We start from the raw sequence: 19,509 nt of genomic DNA on the forward strand, positions 1-19,509 counted from the left end.
TCCTCTCTCAACCTGTAGAAAATGCTGGAAACATCTGATTATGCATGGGGAAAAAATACCGTCATATACCGTGAAACCGTTTTGAAAAATACCGTGATATACATTTTTGGTCATACCGCCCACTAGGAAGGCCCATTCAAGTGAATGGAGCATTCTGCAGCACTCTGAAGAGCTGTGTAATAAAAAAACATTAATTATGATGCACTGCACTGTTCATTTAATGTACTTATTTGTGTAAATGAAAAAGAATCAAATTACTGTATCTGTTTTATGGGCTTACTTTGTAGAAAAAATGCAAGTGGGTTAAAATCTGATAAGGAAACTGTACTGCTAAATGTAATTAATGTAATGTTATTTAAACTGTGGTTATTGTCAGTTATTGCCATTGACTCTTGGCGCGCCCCTTTTATCTCTCCTTATTGGCTGCGAAAGAAGTCATGGCATGGTCATATTCTCTTCTACCTGCTCTGGCATTGATGCCCCTTGCCTATGTGATGACGGTGCACACGGCACCCTGCCAAACATGCCGAAAACTCACTCAGAGCTTCATAAAGGTATGGTTGCTTTATGTGTCTGAATGTCAAAGAGTGAAGAAATCTACATGTGATTGAATAAATCTAAATGTGATGTGTTCCACAATTCCGATAGTAGGGAACATTATGTGAAATATAATATTAGGTGGTCCTAAGACATCTCAAAAATATCTCAAACAGGAAGTAAGATTTTGAAAAAAATCCAAAATATACAGTACCCTCCGGAATTATTAGCACCTTTGGTAAAGTTGACTAAAAACAGGTATAAAAAAATAATCCGTTGAAGATTTATTGTAATCTCACAATGAAAACAATGAGGAAAAATCCACCCTTGAAGGGAAGCAAATGTATTCTGAGAAAAAGGAAAATCTCATAAAGAAATAAATATTTTTAACAAAAACATGTTGCTCACAAATATTGGCACCCCTAGAAAAGCTTATATACAAAACCCAACAGAAGCATTTTCCTATCTAACATAGTTGTACCACTGTAGAAGTTTCGTACCATTCAGGCATTATTAGTGGGGTAATTTATGAGATAAAAGTTGGTACCATTACGACTGCAGAAACTCATTAGTTTCTGACCGCGCTACTTGACCAGGGTTCGACCAAGGGAAAACAGGTTCGGGGAGGGTGTTTGGCTTGGGGACATTGTGCAAAGGACCCTAGGATGAAATTACTCCGAATCATCACTTTAATAAAGACTATCAGTATTGTGCGATGCACTGCGTATGGACACAACACATCTATCCACGCACCTGAAAAATAGTCACCAAAAAAAGTATTGCACTCTTTCTTCTCGATCGACTCAAAAAATACACTTTAGGGACCGTTCGTTATTTATAAACGGGATCACCGGAGGGATTTTGAGTGCTTCAATCAAAAGTAGCATGACCCTCCCCTGTCTGCTATGTCATTTCCAACGACCCTCCAGCAGCATTTTCAAAAATGACATGACCCTCCCTGGCTAATTGTCGATGTCTTCCGCCCACGCTCTTACACGCTATGAAAACACATCAACTTATGCTACCACCCTTAAACCAACCTCTGCTTTCTGATCTTACACATGACACTTCACCAAGATGGTGGCCATTTCAGTAGATTTACTCACTAACATTGTTGTGGAAGCTCTGTTCTAGAATCTTTGATTCAAATCATCGTTTTGTTTGCTTGAATGCGAACTCGGTGTGATGTTAACCTAGGCCTATTTAAGTTAACGACGTGGTTGTCGTGAGAACACGATTCATTAGCGCTTGCAGTGTTCGGCCGTAGGCTATGCCTACGTGCGCACCTGCCAGGCTACTCAGCTAGACAAAGAATCGTATATTCACTCCAAGTTGGCCTACCATAACTTACCAACTACACTGTAGACCATAAACTGACTTTATGAAGCAGAATTACGCACTGCTACTTGGAACGTAACACATTTGTGTTGGCAGGAGAGAGAATGACAGCGATTAACAAATTGCACTTGTTGCTGGTTACCAATAAATAGGCCTATATATTTTTTTGCAAACAACAAAAACAGAAAGGATGGAGATAGCAAAGCTAGAGATGGGCAGGAACGAGGTAAATTGGTATTAGAAATGCTTGTCAAAACGTTAGGAGCTGGATGTGTGGATGAATGAAGCACAAGTATGTTAAGCATGCACACTGTTTAAAGTTTGTTTTACTTGTAGTTTACCGTGTAGCCTAAGTTAAATTTAGCTTTTTAGGGCTGGATAAAGTTGACCAAATGGATATAGGCTGTTAGGCGTGAATAAAGTAGGCTACTTTGTGGCTCCAACCCTTCCAACGTTAATGGGGACGAATGTTGACATTTTCCGTATTTTGCGTGAAAACCCCGGGAAATCTCCCTTATTTTCATTGTTCAATGTTGAGAGCTATGGAACGAAAGAGAACGTTATATGGCGACAGAAATCAACAATCAAACAAGCCACTTTGATTTTTTGCTGTTTTCATTAATACAAAAGATGGGTGACCCTCCCCTTAACAAAGAATAAAAAGACATGACCCCGTTTATAAATAACGAACGGTCCCTTAATGAAGCAATTTACACTGGTTCTGCTCACTTGTTCTTTTGCAAGGCTACTAGGCTACTCTTAGCTTTGGTTTTAGGCTACTTTTAGCTTAGCTAGCAGTAATCGAACATATTGTATCGATTTGATAGCGACACACACAGTTATCCAATCAAAAGGTTTATTAGCTGAGAACGAGAGCAGAGACACAGACATACCAAGACACCATTACATAGGAAACAAGGGAAGTCAATAAAACAAGCACGATACACGAACAGGGTAGTCACATACAATACACCAGGTAAAATACATGAGGTACAACGTAAAGAAAGATTACACAAGCTAACACATACATGACATGGTAAACATCCACTCACTAAAACCGACATTACACAAACCAGCATCCACACACATTGGATTCTGGGAGGCTAGCACTCAGTCCAAAAGACACCCACGTTACAATATTCTTACTGCAAGCTTGGGATTGTGCACCCGTCTTCTCTTCATTAGAGTTAGTCTCTCCCGCACAGTTTTTCGACTCCAGAGCAGCCAACCTGTCCTCTATGGACAGCAACCTGGAGTTTACCGAATTGCTTGAATGACTTGCAGACAGCTCCAAGCAATGAGGAGGTCACGGCCAAAGTTAGTCTGTGAAAACAAAATGTAGAGTTAAGATCGGTATCTATTAACGTAGCCTATATATTTCCTTATAGCCTGCAGCAGAATGAAAGCATAGTCTTAAATCTTACCATTGCTCCGGTTTGTAGCGCCTACAGCGTGTCTCCGAGTGAACCCTGGTAGGCTATGGCTGGCTACCGCGGCTCTGATTTCTCGACAGCTTTTCTGACACTAGATGATCCAACGCTCACCATTCCTTCAAGCAAAGGGAAGTGCTCGTTTCAAGGTCCCCTCTTCTAGAAGGAATGAGCGCCGACGATCGCGGGCGCGTTGTTTATGAACCACATTCACATCCACATACATCCAAGTAACGTGAAGTAGTAGCCTAACCAAACTGTAGGCTAGCTTTTCTGTTCTGAATTTGCCGCTGCACTAGGGCTGGGACAACGCGTTGACGTAATCGATGACGGACGCAAAATATGAGCGTCGATTCGTCAAGCATGTGCTGCTAAATATTTTTAATTTTACACCTTCAGTGTTTTCCATACGTTGACTAATCTGTGGCTGGGCACCACGAAATCAAAACCGGCCACCACACATTGATGTTCTATGTTGTAGGCTTACTATTTAAATTAAAGATAAGATAATTTCATTGAGCTGCACTTTTTACTCACACAGCCTTTCCTCGCCCCGCCTGCTCTCTCTGGTAACGAGCCCGCTGCTCCTCCTCTGCATGTGCATTTAACAAATTATTCACGATTGTTGTTGAAGGATTGTTGTTGCCACATAGAAGCACTGCATAGAACACAGTGGGCTAAATTGCTATTAAATCCGCTTAGCATCGTGACCATGCTGTGCAAATTTGTTCAAAACTGCAGCATTAAAGTTAAGGTAAACTCTGCTAAGGTCTTATCACAACATAGTACATTGAGGAGACTAAACTAAGGTAAGTTACAGTATGCGATCAAGCAGTATCTCAAAGCTAACGTTAGAATACTGTTTGGATGTCAAGTTTAGCATGCTTACTTGCAGCTGCTTGTATTTGTTACTCAGACTCATTTTATTGACTCTGAATGTTTGCAAAATCCCGATGTAAATGGAAAAGTGTTTTCCAAGACACAAAAGTGCTTGTCCAAAGGAGAAGTACGAACCGTTATTTGAACTAACTGCGTTATGAATTGCATCCACACATCAGCAGCCTTTTAACTGTGTTAATGTTAATTGCAAGGATTCTCATATGAACGTCTTAAAATGACTCAAGTAGACATACACTACTGAACTTTATTGAATCTGACTAAGAATGCATTACTTTGCACTTGTATAGTCTCTTATTTTGGAATCTTAACCCTTTAGGCGCCAGAGTTTTTTTTCCGAAACGTTCGATTTTGACATCTTCATTTCAAAAGGCTATATCTTAAAAGTGATAAGAGATAGAGACTTTCTGTAAATTAGAGAAATATTAAGGATGACCCAAAGTTTATGTAGGGATTAAATGTTTATATCTAATTAGCATATTATGACGTCATATGGTGGCGGCCATCTTGGATTATAGAATTTTCATGAAAAGTCGCATGTTTGAATGATAAAATGCACCACTTCTTTCCCCCCAAAATGTCCCTCACCTTCTGTATGCTATATTGCACAATACTGAATGCTCAGGTAAATACTAAGTAGTAAACAAACTATGTAAATCATTACTAATAAATGGCAGAAACAAACCAAATGCATGTAGCGGTAGGCGCCTTTTGCTGTAGAGATTTTCCATTTACTACATACAGTAGGCACTCTGATTACATGTATGGGGCACATATATATTATTCAGATGACACACAAACACAAGTAGACAAGACCTGTTTAGTTCAAAAGCTCACTTGCCACGGCAAGGCACAGATCAGGAGTGAGATGACGAGACAAGACAAGAGACAATGTTAGTATTTGTTTTCTTTTTGTTGTTTTTTTCTTAGCTGACAAAGACACACACATCACAAGGACATGAACACACAAAAAAGAACACATATATGTCCTAAATGGTCAGGGAAATAGATAATCAACAGTGTAAATCATTACTAATAAATGGCTGACACTTTTTTTTTTTTATGTAGCAGGCCTTTTGCTGTAGAGATAATGACTATCCATATCCATATCCTATCCATACAGGGCCGGCATTCCCATCATCTTGTGATAGACTATGCATGGCCTAATGGCTCTCCTGCCCCGTGTCACCACCTCTGCTCCTGTTGCGAGCAGCATGGCCAGATCTGCCTCAAGGCCAAGTGCCGAGTGGGAGAGAATTTTGCGCCTTCTCGGACTAGGCCTACTGTCATTCTCATTGGCGACTCCCCACACTGCCTCTACGTTCCCCCCTAACTGTCCTATGAGCACTTCGACCTCGTCTAACATACCCAGTGGCATTAGACAAAGGCTCCACCATGTTACTGTCGCCGCGATTGCGGAGAGGCACACGTTCAGAAGACAGAAGCTATCACTGGACATTAGGCTACCTCCAGCCTCGTTCGCCACACCACTAACACCCTGCTAACTTCCCGATGAATACTCCGAACCCGTGAAACATTATTCCCACCAGTGACATTGGGCAAACGATTCAACGTTTGTGCTTGATGTAAGCTAAACTATGGAGTAAACTCTCACTTTGTCCAGCTGCATCATTGCAAGGCAGGGACGCATCTGAAGCCTCACTAAACGAATCACCGTCATTTTCTGAAGGCAGATATTCCCCTTCAGAATCAGGGTCCGCGAATAGAAGACCCAACACTTCATTTCAGGTAAACTTTTTTGATGCCATTAGGCGATAATCTAATGCAAATACTCGCTGACGTTGACAATATCGCTCTGACAAAGTGGCTCACACGCACACTAGCTCCGGTATTTCACGCACTGATTCAATGCGCTGTAGCTAGAAGGTTTTGTTTAAAGCATGCCCCTTTTTCGACTCGGGGATGACATATGACATGTCTGCCATCTAGTGGAGTGGAGGTCGAACGAAATATGACACCCTATTTGACTAAATCGGCCGTTTTATTCAGTACCGCATCTTGTCGAGTAAACTCGACCGTGGCGCCTAGAGGGTTAAGAGCAATAAACATATATTGCAATGTTAAAGAATTCATATTTTTTCATTCAGATATGTAAATAAACATGTATAAGTTGCTATTAGTGAATTAATTGGGAGATAATCGAATCTAAATCGAATCGGACTGAAAAAATGAATCGTTAGATGAATCGATGCATCGAAAAAATAATCGCTAGATTAATCGTTTAAAAAATAATCGTTTATCCCAGCCCTACGCTGCACACTACGGCAAGCCGCGCACTGACTGCGCACTGACTGTTGTTTATCCTATCAGCTGTTCTGGTGGAAGCGCGACGGGCGGGTCTTCAACTGCCCACTAGAGGAATTGTCTCCCCTGCTGGCGTGGGGGCGTAACGGTTAGTTCATTGAAGTGACGTTCTCTCTGCTGTGGCATATGGACTGAGAATGTCTACTCTACTACTACTGGTCTACTACTGGGGAAATAGCCTATCTATTTTTATATATATATAAAAAAATAGATATTTTCATTCAACAAAACATATATGCAGTTCTGCATATATTTTTGTTGAATGAAAATAGTGATAAAGACAATCATTTATATATTTGCCTCTGAAATTCTCATTATGTTGGTGGAAAGGGAAAATCTGAATCAAAACAGTCGATTCTATCGAGACTCAAGTGTAAAGTCAGGTTACATTATTGGAGCTTGCAGGGAACAGACATGTCATACCCAGCATTATTTCTGCCTGTTGAGCGTATTACTGGGAGTTGTGTGGTTAACACATCCACTGTTTAAGCAAGACCAAAGGCCTGTCATGCCACCATGCACAGTGCCCTCCCCCTGCTACCCTGATTTGCATTTGTATAGCTTACAGCATTTTCATTTACATGTTAAAGCCTCCCCTACAATTAGGAGGAGGGGGATCATGGGGGTACAACTGCCAAGCAAGGCCCAAGTCAATTTCTGACAATTCATGGCAGTTTTTGGCGTTGCCTTCAAATTGTCGTGAACAGCCATTAAAGTGACCATATTATGAAAAAATCACTTTTTCTGGGATTTGATGTGTTATTGTGTGTCTCTGGTGCTTCCACACACATACAAACTTGAAAAAAAAACATCCATGCTGTTTTAAGTGAGATAAGGGTTTGTGGATGTATCCTGCCTTCAGCCTCCAGGGTGAGCTGGTCAAAATCGGCAAGGCTTTTGACGTCACAAGCTGAAAAATGTCAATATTCCCACCCACTACTATTGCAATTACGTTACGTGGATATAATGGAAACCTATGGAGCTGCATCGAAGTGGGCAGGGAAAAGGATACTTACTAAATCGTTGAACGTGAATAAAATGCACAAAATAAGGTTGGTGTAAGAGTTATCTGTTTGTTCATGGGATTCAGAGATTATGGAAAGTGTTAGCTAGAGGCTAAATTTGTCCTCTCAACACTGGGGTATTGGAAACAAATTAGGTTGGTAGTGTACATAGTTTCGGCATGAGTCAGTCACATACACATTTCTTCATAACCATTGTGTTAGTAAAAGGATTGAATGTCCTGTGAATCAATATGTAACGTGTGACTAGCATCTAGCTGTCTTTCCCATTGGAATCAATAGCCACGTTTGCATGGACATTTTTATTTAAATCCGATTGAAATTAATCTGTTTGTAGATTTCAACTGACTTGTTTACATGGATGCTAAATAATCTAATTGGCAATTATTGACCAAGATAATATCATGGTGCTTCATCTGAGAAGATGCAGTTCTGTAGCCTAACTATACTATGTAAAACGAAGGTGTAGTAGATGTTAGGGGATTTTGAATTGCCGTGTTTCAGACTTGCATAATCAACACCCCACCTCTCTGCACCAAGCCTACGAGTTTCACTGTTTTTTAAGCCTCCAATCTCAGAAAATAATGTAGATATAAGCTTAAACCTTTGCACAGTAGTTGTTGGGTAATATTTAGCATTATTGACAAAGTATGAAGCAAAGCCAAGATGGTCAGGCGAGGCTGGAGGCATTTGTTGATTTGGCACGAATGACCCTGGTAACAGTTAATGGAGTGGGGCGTGGGTAAGTGAGCAGCAGCTCATTAATATGTAATGAGCAGCAGAAACTGCACACTTTGAAAGGGACTGAAAAAGAGTGTAATAGAGGTAGGTAAGAATCTTTTCCTACAAGCTATTTCCAGCAAACAACTTCAGAAACATGTTTTCTGGAACTCATAGACCTATTTTAACTTGTTGAAAAATAGTCATAATATGGGCACTTTAACCTGAACTTCCACGACAATCTACAGTGCCTCATACTGACGAAAATCACACTTTTCATGCAGTGACAGAGGCTAAATCCTCTAGTCATTTTTCAACATTGGAAAGACAAGAGAATACACTAAATCTAAATAAAAACAGTGTGTGTTGACATTTGTAAGTCAGGGGATGTCTATAAAAACTAGGTACTTTGTTGAAAATGTCTATATTTACAGTTAAACAATGATTAACAGGTTGTAATCAACTGGAAATGTGACAAACATGCTTGTACAAAGGTTATCTTGGCCCCACGCACATTATGGAGGATGGTAAGATAGGCAAAACATTCCATAAGAACCACTGTTTGAAAGTTACAGAAAAAGGTATCATCTTGGGGTCACCAAAGTCCCCCAATAAATTCTTCAAAAGTGACCTCACTGCTAGAACATTCCATAAGAACCACTGTTTGAAAGTTACAGAAAAAGGTATCATCTTGGGGTCACCAAGTCCCCCAATAAATTCTTCAAAAGTGACCTCACTGCTAATAGATTATTTAGAGGGCATGCCAGGTAAAGGCCTGTCTAGTCATTTAATCACCAATGTAAACGGCAAGAGTTACTGAATGGTACATTGACTTTGTCTGGAAGTGTGGTCTATTGTCAGATCAAATGAAAATTGCGCTCTTTAGCTAGAGACACTTTAGGTGGGTTTGGTGTACATAGAAGAACGACTATACTGAAAAGAACCCCATACCTACGGTACATAGTATCATGAAAAACCTGAACATTTTCAAAGGAAATCTGTCAATCTCTGCCAACACATTAAAAGTTGGTCATGATTGGATCATTCATCAGGTCAATGAACCAAAAGAAACGTTCAGATCAAAACAAATATGGTTTACTGAATACAAAATCAAGCTTCGACCATTGCCATCTAGGGGTGGGCGATATGGCTGAAAACTGTATCACGATATAAGTATTTCATATCTGTCGATATCGATAATTATTGATTTTTTTTAAAATCTATTTCAGATAAGGACCAGAAGGGGGAAAAAATTCAGTTTAAACACTTTTATTTTAAACATAACCTTCCTCTGACTTTAATCACCTCAGTTATCAATCAGAGAGAGAGAGAGAACGGGGCAAGGACTCATTGAGAGTCTGTGTTGAAGTAGGCCTACTTCTATCGCCTACTCTGGTAGAGTTGCACACTCAATGCAAGATACTTAGCCTATTTATTTATGGACAATATAAGGCGGGAGGTGTATGTTGCTTTTAATTATCGAATGTTCTATCGAACGTATTTTTTATTGATTATAGATCAATAAATCGATTACATGTCTTGCGATACATATCGCTATCGTTTTATCGCCCAGCCCTATTGCCATCTCAGTCCCCTGATCTAAACTCCATAGAAAAACAGTGGGGTGAGTCAAAGAGGAGAATGCACAAGTGTGGACCTAGGAATCTGGATGATCTTGGGAGAACAGGCTTAAATCCCTTGCTTTATATTCTCCAACTTTATGGGGTGTGATGGGAGAATATTACAAGCTGTTTTATTGGCAAAGGGAGGCTTAAGAAGGTGTTACAAGCAGGGGTGCCAATAATTATGAGCGACGTGATTTTGTTAAAAATATTTTTCTTTATGAGGTTTTCTTTTTTCTCAGAACAAATTTCCCTTCCTTTCCCTTCAAGGTTGTATTTTTTCCTATTTTTTTCATTGTGAGATTACAATAAATCACCAACACATTATGTATGATAAAGGTTTTTATTCAACTTTAGCAGAGGAGCCAATAATTCTGGAGGGTACTGTACAGTAATTGACAGCTGATTCAAAGGCCCCCTAAAAAACCTCCTTAAAGCTGGACATTTGTTATATCCCTTGGATCATCCTGGAAGATTACCCAAACAAATCTCAAACAGGAAGTGAACTTTTAAAAAAAATGAAAAAGGCTGCACAAAATTGGCAGCTAATTCAAAGGCCAGCTAAACAACCTAATTCTAATTAGGTATTTCTCTTATAGATATGTCTCTTTAAAGCATACAGTGGCTGCCAAAGTAAGGGAATTATGAAATGAAATGCAAACACAATGGCTACCTGTATATTCACCAGCTGTCTCAAAGATACTATAAATACAAACACTCAGGCTCCTCAGGCAGACCTCATAAAACCATACAATTAAGCACACATATCCGCTACAACTTTTGAAGATATAGTATAACTTTACACTATACATTAGTCCTAGCCTACATACATGCTATAGCACCTGGGGGTACGTGAGATTTTAACCCTTAGAAGCCGATTGACTCAACGTGTGTCAAAAAACACACCCTTTCTTCTCTGTTACATTGCTCCACTGTTCATAGCAGCGAGATGAAGCCTTTATTGCGTGACAGAGCAGAAGTGGGGCTTTCCAACAAGACCATGCACTTGTCTGTACGTTAAAGTATGAAGATTAAAACAAATCATGAAATTAAATCAACATTGCATCATATTTACAGTCTATACTTCTCTGCGTTCACCTGCGAACCCATTACTCTCGTTTGAATTACTCGTGAATGCATAGATAGAACGCAAGCATATCAGATGAAAGAGGAGACACAAGGCTATCCATTGGTACCAAGTATGTCGATCATTCTGGCTTATGAAAACAGACGAAGTGACTGCAAAATAATAACGTCATGTACAAAAACCAACTGCACACCCATTACGCTTGTTTGAATTACTCGCGGACCTGTGATCGGATAGATATGCCACGCATGTCAGATGAAAGAGGAGACACAGAGCTATCATTTGATACCAAGTACATCCTTCTGGGTTATAAAACAGACTATGTGACAGCAAAATAATAACTTCATATACGTGATTTACTTCACGTATTTGTCTGTTTTTGTGGCAAAGCATGTTTATAATCCAACGCTATTGTGTGTTTCTTTATGGCAAAGAATGTTCATAATCCGGTTTTGAGATCCTAGCAAATTCCTGCATGGCATCCAATTCAAGGCTCACATTGAATCCCAATTTGTTCGACAAAGAAACACCTTTTTTGCCTTTACTTTGTTCATGGCAATGCAGTAAAAAGTTGTAGAGAACCATGAGTGCAGAACGCGAACACGTAAACTCGGGTCAAGTCAGGTCAGATCAGATCAGTTTGTGTTACAGATATAGAGCGCAGAAAGGTAATTTTTAATCACTAAATAAAAAAATGGCATTAATTTCTGTAAGGCACATACCACATATGTCTGTAAATTGCTTAGCCCCAGAGAATCCTTCCACCATGGCAATGATATTGACAGATTCAGGACAGTCTGCCCTACACACACATGAAATGCATGTAGAGCTATGAGCTATGAGCTATGAGCTTGCTGTGGTGAGATACATGTCAAAATATAAGAATTTGTATAATACACTTTTTATATTTTAATTCTTTAAAAATCACAACATGTAAACAATATATAATATGGGTGTGTGGCACTTACAATGACCAGAATAAATCCTTATTAATAAAGGTAGAGAAAATGCCCTAAAAACAGCTTAGAATCCATGCAAAAATACTTAAAAAACAATTATTTAATAAATATTTCAGGAAAATATAAGTTGTATGTGTATGTGTTTATCAGTTCCAAAGTTTAATAAATTAGACACTGATGGCACAGTGCTCTGTTTTAAGTCTTTTTTCTCAACTAAGAATGGTTTGCGCTGGTTAGGGGGTACTTGGCTGAAAAAATATTTCACAGGGGATACATCACTGAAAAAAGGTTGAGAACCACTGCTCTAGCACATTGGCATAATGTTGTGCAAGGCAACCCAGCATCTTGGCATCGGCACTTTTGAGAGTAGAGAGGTCACACATGGTTCTAGAGTGCGACCAAGTTTTAAGAGTGCGACAACATTTTTTCCTGGGTCGCACTGGTGCACCTAACGTCATAAGGGTGAGCGCCTAGACTTTCCTCGCATCGCTGTCTCTCCACAAACTAAGCGTTTGTTCTCCTTTGACTAGTGTTGCACGGTTGGCCCCTCGTAAAACTGGCTGTATCTTGGAAAGTATTGATCTTACATAAAATACATTTTACAGTGTGTCTCCTGGGTAACATAGGTACACCTGGTAATTTTTTCAGAAGTTTTTGAGACCTAAGTGCATGGGCCCTGGTTGAATTGACGTGGAATGACTCACATGGTGTTTGGACATAGTGTTTTGACTAAATGTTTTATGCATCAGTAGGTAATGCATCATACAAAGTTAAAATCAGGCACGCATCATACATTATTTTATTTATTTTTCGGGGTGAGGGGGGGTGGCTGGGTAGTTTCTCCACCAAAGCTCAGACCAAACTTACGCCCTTGTGTATATGACATCCAGACACTGTCAATGCCTGTCTGGCGTAGCGCCACCAGCTGGCCAGAAGTCAGAATAGTTTTTGGAATGTATTAACAAAATATTAGTTAATATAAATCTGATGATATCCACATGCCCGAACTGCCAACCTGGTCTAGTACCACCAACTGACGAACAGGAAGTGTGCCAGACGTTGACAACACCTTTAATTGGTTGGAAACTTTAAAAAATATTGGATATTATTATTATGATGATATTCACATGCCTAATTAATATGTGTGGTATAGCTCTACCAACTGGCAATAGAAGTTTTTCTTTTTTCATTTATTCTGGAATTCTTTAGATTAATTCAGTTTAGGTGCATGTCAACTTACTAGTGTCCTGACTTTACATATCTACACTGAAACACACACACACACACACACTGATCTACACACACACTTACAGAATCTGACACACAAAAAAAGGATTGTTGTTAACATGACCAGTCAAAAAACACATTAGTCTCACTACACACCACACACACACTCTCTCTCTCTTTCTTCTGCTCTCTCTCTCTCTCTCTGTCTCATAATCAGACACACACCGACTCAATGATGTAAATTTATGAATTTAAATATCTTGCTGAATGAACATATGTGTCATAAAGTCAATACATTGCCTGAAAATCCAAAAGTTGTAAGCTGAAAGCAATTTTATAGCATAATTTGTCAATGGTTGCACTGCAGATCAAAAAATGTATGTCATAAATTGGGACACTTGGAGGCACATCATTGCAACCTACATATTTGGTGAAGTGCCACCTAGTGAGCATCATCGCCGCAGTGTAAAACGTCACACCCAACAGGAAGTGGGTACGTTTTTCCAATGGATAAAACTTGCAAAAACAAATTGTACACACATGAGATATGTGCACTGACACTTGTGAGTGCATTGTTGGTGCACGGGTCGTGGAGCCATACGTGCTCGGGCCCATCGTTGCCGCTTCCGGTCTTCTTCTTCTACTCAGTTACAGAGGCTTTGGCCCCTGGTGTGACACACAGACTCCATAGCGCCCCCTTATGTTACGCGCAGGATTAACTTCAGCTGGGAAGATTATTTAGAAGGCTGCAGTTCAAACACAAGGTTTAGCTGACAATGTAAGCAGGCCAATTGAGAGCATATTAATAATTTATTTGCTTCATACATGGATATTCAGGTCAATTAATGTCACTGTCACATTTAATTTTAAAGGAACATTTTCTTGTGTATGTTTCAGGGTATTGAGCGAACAGCTAACAAGAACTTTGGTGGTGGGAACACTGCTTGGGAGGAGGAAAAGCTGGCGAAATATGCTCGCAGGTGGGAAACAAACTGCCACTGTTTTTGAACACCCCCTCCTTTTTTAAAACGTGTACTATTGCGGCACATCATACATTCAAAATTGCATTTGTTTCATCAGTTTGTCTAGCCTGGTCCTACCAAACTCTCGTACATTTCATAATGTACAGAGAGTCTGGCCACTTTCCATCACCAAGCGTTAACTTAATTGAAGGCGAGTACTCTGTTGAAGTTTAAAACTATTGGATCTGCCCAGAGCCACTCTGGATCTGCCTTAACCAATCACTAACATTTGGTCATGTCATGCTCAAACTAGCACACAACCTCAACGTCATCGTTCTCAGTCACCCCCTCTGTTCGCTGATTGGACAGGTAAAATTTGGCCTGAGAAAACCCACGAATATACCGAAATCCCAGACGATGTACTGAAGGAAAATTAAAATTGAGCGGAAGTACGTAGAAGGGCGGAGCCAGGCTGCAATTTGTCCCCCTCGCTTGAAAAATCCAAATGAAAACCGAAAATGAACGAAATGGGTAGAAAACAAATTTCACCAGTTTCAGAGTGAAAGCACTACTTACTTTTCTTTGAATATTACCCAAACATTTGTGAAAAGTTGTGTGAAATATCATACCAGAGACATTAAGAAAATATTTAGGTCTATGTGTCATGTAATTGGTAGCTACATGGATACAGTAATTTCCAGTGTATTTGGCGCTTTGTGTATAAACTGCATGATGGTGTTTTATGAAATTTAAAAAGGTAAAACCTTGTATTAACTGCACCCATGTGTTAACCGCAGTGTCCAATAACCCAATGAAGCAGAATAAGATCAGTGCTTTAATCATTAGATTAGATTAGATTCAACTTTATTGTTATTGTGCAGAATATATACAGAGACCTAACCAGAAGTGCAAAAAAGCAGAAAACTGCAATGTCATATACACCGTGTAGGCAGGAGGTGCATAAACAGTATAAGATGTATAGTGCAGTGTAGACAATACTATACAATTAAGAAGGTGGAATGGTTTTTAGTAATATAAAGTTTTGCATCTGAGCTCTTCATATCTGACCCACAATTTAAAGCTGCAGTTGGCAAGTCTGACAGATTGAAGGGACTTAGCCAAAATGTTGAATGTTTACAACTCTCATGCCCCTCCCCCACTACCACCAAGCACCCTCTCATCGAGTTGGTGCTCGTCAGTGAGCACCAGACTGCACCACACTGTGATTGACAGTCAGATCTCACACAGCCCTGCTCTGATTGGACCAGAAGAACCGGGAGCTGAGGATTTTTGCAAAACAAATAACAGGCTCTAGGTGGAAGAAGAAGTGCGTGTTTTTTTTCTAAAACCGGCTGATTTATGTTGTTTTGTCGGAGCATAGTGTCGGTTTCAGTGAATATAATCAAAAAAATCTTGCCAACTGCAGCTTTAATGTTTTATTTGAACGTATTGTTGTTGTAAACAAAATCCAGCTCAAATTTCCCCATGAACAGATTTGCACAACTAGGTGCCAATGGAGTGCCCATGGTTGTACTCTGTATCTGTAGATAGTACTCTTTTTAAAAAAGGAAATTTGTTATGTATTAAGATGAACTTTGTTAAATCTGTAATAAAATGGTAAATGGTCAAAAAAAGGGTGAAAACATGACCCCCTTGGTGGAAGATGTTATAGATCCGAAGCGCTTGGCAGAGATACAGTTAAGAACAAAATGATTCATACCCCTGGCGAATATTGATTTAATGTAGACTTTCTCTTGACCAATATGTTTGTTCTGATTGAAAATGACACATACCAAAAGGTTGTAAGACATAACCCAGATTGCTGTTAAAAAGGTGCAGTCTAGAATCATTGTGGAGACATGGAGAGGTTTGGTAGGTATTATAAGAACCATTTTGAGAGCTGTGAATGTAAATAAAGATGTTTCCATTGATTATCTAAAAAAGGTATAAATAATTTTGGACACACCATTTTCATAAAAATGTAAAAAAAGATAAAAATGCTTCTTTTTTTGATTCCATGTTTCTACCACATTGTCTTACAACCTTTTGGCATGTGGTACTGTCATTTTCAGTCAGAACAAACATATTGATAAAGACAAAATCAACATTGAATCAATATTTGCCAGGGGTATGAATAATTTTGTTCTTAACTGTATATATTTTGCTGAGTGTCATAGTTGCTTTTGTTCTTATGCTCAGTATAGATAAGGACAAGGAATTTGCATAGACCATGTTTCTTTCCTTTTAGTGAAACCCGTCTATTGGAGATTGTAGAGACAGCTTGTGAGAAGTCTGACTTTGAGTGCAACAGACTACTAGAGCAGATAGAAGACCAGGTGGAGACATGGTGGTTCCACAGGTAAGTGCACCCGTTTTGCTTTCATCTCTTCAGAAGTTACTTGCATTTAAAAAAAAAAAATTGGAAAAAAAAGAAACTTTCTCAAGAGGTTTTGTGTCAATGACTGTTTTTGTCAAGTCAAGTCATTTTATTTGTATAGCACGTTTAAAAACAACAGAGTTGACCCAAAGTGTTGATGTCGATGAGGTTAGACAGGACAACATACAATTAAAAGAACAAATATTTGAGGAGCAAGGAGTTAATAATTAAATAATAAAGTGCTGCAGAGAAGGGAAATATAAAAATATAAAACAGTTGGATTAATAGGGTCATACAAATAAATGTAAATTTAAAAAGGTAGAAGGGAAATAAAAGGGAAATAATTTAAAGTAAAAGTGCAAGTCTTTACACTTCCATAGCTTGGGGGCAGCAACAGAAAAGGCATGGCATGGTCTCCTTTTGTTGAGGCGTGAATAGGGTACTAGGGGTGGCAGGAAATTCAAAATAGATCAAAATTACATTTCGTTCTCGAGCTTCAAACTCTAACGTAGAATCGACGATGTAGCCACACCCCCAATGTCACGTCCAGCATGCCAAGATCCAAAAAACACACAACGTCAACAGTCTAACTTTAGGCTGCAACCAGTCTCAATCAATTGACCGAAATCGAAGCCCCTCTTGCTACTCTGAAATCACTGGTGTGGAAGTACAGTATTTTGCCGTTCATTCACGTCAATTAACACTACTTACTAAATTTAGCAAGTGAAAAGATGATCTAGTTACAGTCCAAAATTACTTTAAGGCATAAAATGCACATTGATAAGTGTATGCTCCATGAACACTAACCTTGGGTCTCTTCGGAATGTGCTGAAACAATTGAATTAGCATTCTGTGTTGTTTCATTTCACTAAGTTCACGTCTATATTTGATGTCTGTTCTGTTTACAACCTTGTGGTTTTTATTTCAAAGTAAAAGCCCCTGAAACAGAATAGGAAAAGGCCAAAAAAGTAAACAACATAAGGAATGCATTAATAGTAATATTTAAAAAATATAAAAAATCGCTTCAAATCGATTTTAAAATCGAAAATTAAAACGAATCGAGAATTTGGAGGATCTTGACACCCCTATAGGGTACTGACGAGAATTGTGAAGATGACCTAAGTGACCGGGGGGCAGAATAAGGTGAGAGCAGATCGGAAATGTACTGAAGTGTTAAACCATTTAGGGCTTTGAAAACTAATAATAGAATTTTAAAACCAACCTCATACTTTGGTAACCAGTGAAGTTGAGCAAGGACTGGAGTGATTTGTTTTTTCTTTTGCAAAAGCCTAGCTGCTGCATTTTGGACCATTTGTAAGCATGAGGGAGCTGAATTAGCCTGGCCTTGCCTTTCTACGTACTTCCGCTTGATTTGCATCTCCCTCCACGGCTCCGTCTGGGATTCCGGCCATTGGCCTCGCTCGCAACGGAGAATTCGACTCCGAGCCAATCAGCGAGCAGAAGGCCAGAGTTGTGAGAGACGACGTCGAGATTCTCTGTTTGAATTGTAGTCCGCGAGGAGTTGGCAAAGGCATAAGTTAATGAAGCAATTCAGTCCGTGCTGGCTACGCTTCCAAATATTCAGGAATTGAAGTCCGAACAAAAGGAGTGTTTAACACATTTTATTTCGGGCAAAGATGTTGTGGCCCTACTCCCTACGGGATTTGGGGAAACGTTTGATTTGTATCGCGCAGTAGCCTCTATTTGCACCCGTGTTGGGCTTTCCCCTGTGTTCCCCTGTGTCTTCTGTTTTTCCGGCGTGTGTGTGTGTGTGTGTGTGTGCGCGCGAGTGTCTGTGTCTCCCTCTCCCTCCTGTGTCATAGAATGTGTCAATGAGTTCTGATGTGTTTTGATTGGGGGGAGGTGTCCGGGAGGGAATATTTAGGGGTTCGGATAGGTTAGCGATTGATAAGGGGAGGGAATAGAATAGGGGGTTCTAAGACGTCTAGTAAGTTTAGTCAGAGTAGAAGTGGATTACGTGCAAGTGAGTTGTGTTTCGTTGTGTTGTTGGCCGATGAGTGTGAATGACGAGTGATTGAGACCGTGATTTATCAGCGATCAGTTTGTTGTTTTGTAGTGGACACCTCCTGTTGACCGAGCACTAGCCTGTACATCTATAGGAAATAAACTACCGGAGTTTTGGAACGATATATCAGCCTCCCCGTCTCCTAACTTCTCATCAGCGTTACAATATGTTAACTTCAACCTTACTGTTGAATAGTAATCTGCTATTTGCTATTCTTCCACTAACTCTTACATTTGTATCGCAAAGCTGGTATCGGTCATTTACATCCATCTTGTTCGCTTTGGTGGGGAATGGTTGTTGTAGCGCACGCAATTTCTGAGCGTTGTAGTGTAGCTTACTTCACGATAGAGCTGGCGCATAACATACGTCACAGCCAAACGTTAGCGATTGGGTGAAATCAGATCCAATCGTTTCAAACTTCTACAGAGTCCACGCATCCAGCTTGCATTCGTTCTTCAATAGCCAAGATCCCAGACCCTTGTAGAAGCGAAGCGTACCAAGGGGGTGGCAAATGGCCAGGCTAGAGCTGAATAGGTCAGCCTTAGATACAGTGCATTGCAGTAATGCAGCTTGTAAGTAATAAAAACATAGATTACTGTCTCCAGGTTTTTTAGAGGTTGAAAATGACTTGACTTTAGCAATATAATAAGATGGTAAAAAGTGCCTCTCACCACATTATTCACTTACTTGTTCTCACTATATCACTTGTCAGAAGTCACCAAGTTCAAAAAGCTGCAAGCTGATGTTACTCAGAGAGCCATTTCTGAGTATATCAGAGCCAGGACACACCACAGTGCTCTGGACCTCTCTGCTCAGAGCACAAAGAGAAGTGGGGGTGAAACCAAAGTCAAGGATTCGAGGAATTGTATTTGTCACATACATAGAGATACTTTTCTAGAAACATGTAGTGAAATGGCATTTAGCTTCTCAACTTTCATAAGAAGAAAGAAGAAAGTTTTAGAAGAATTAAAAAATATATA

The 19,509-nt window shown here is 39.6% G+C and overlaps 1 protein-coding gene across 2 annotated transcripts in view; it reads left to right on the forward strand.

Moving 5' to 3' along the window:
* LOC125292787 (protein disulfide isomerase Creld1) overlaps window positions 1-19,509 on the forward strand; it is a 64,295-nt gene that overhangs the window by 10,394 nt on the left and 34,392 nt on the right. The window contains exons 2-4 of one of the 2 annotated variants that reach the window (XM_048240211.1): window positions 433-554; window positions 14,062-14,144; window positions 16,375-16,485. In XM_048240211.1, coding sequence (XP_048096168.1) covers window positions 438-554; window positions 14,062-14,144; window positions 16,375-16,485 — 311 coding nt within the window. In that variant the 5' untranslated portion in view covers window positions 433-437. The remainder of the gene's footprint in view (window positions 1-432; window positions 555-14,061; window positions 14,145-16,374; window positions 16,486-19,509) is intronic. The other variant, XM_048240212.1, reaches the window with a different exon arrangement.

This window comes from Alosa alosa, chromosome 4 (genome assembly GCF_017589495.1).
Source record: "Alosa alosa isolate M-15738 ecotype Scorff River chromosome 4, AALO_Geno_1.1, whole genome shotgun sequence".
Taxonomy (NCBI): domain Eukaryota; kingdom Metazoa; phylum Chordata; class Actinopteri; order Clupeiformes; family Clupeidae; genus Alosa; species Alosa alosa.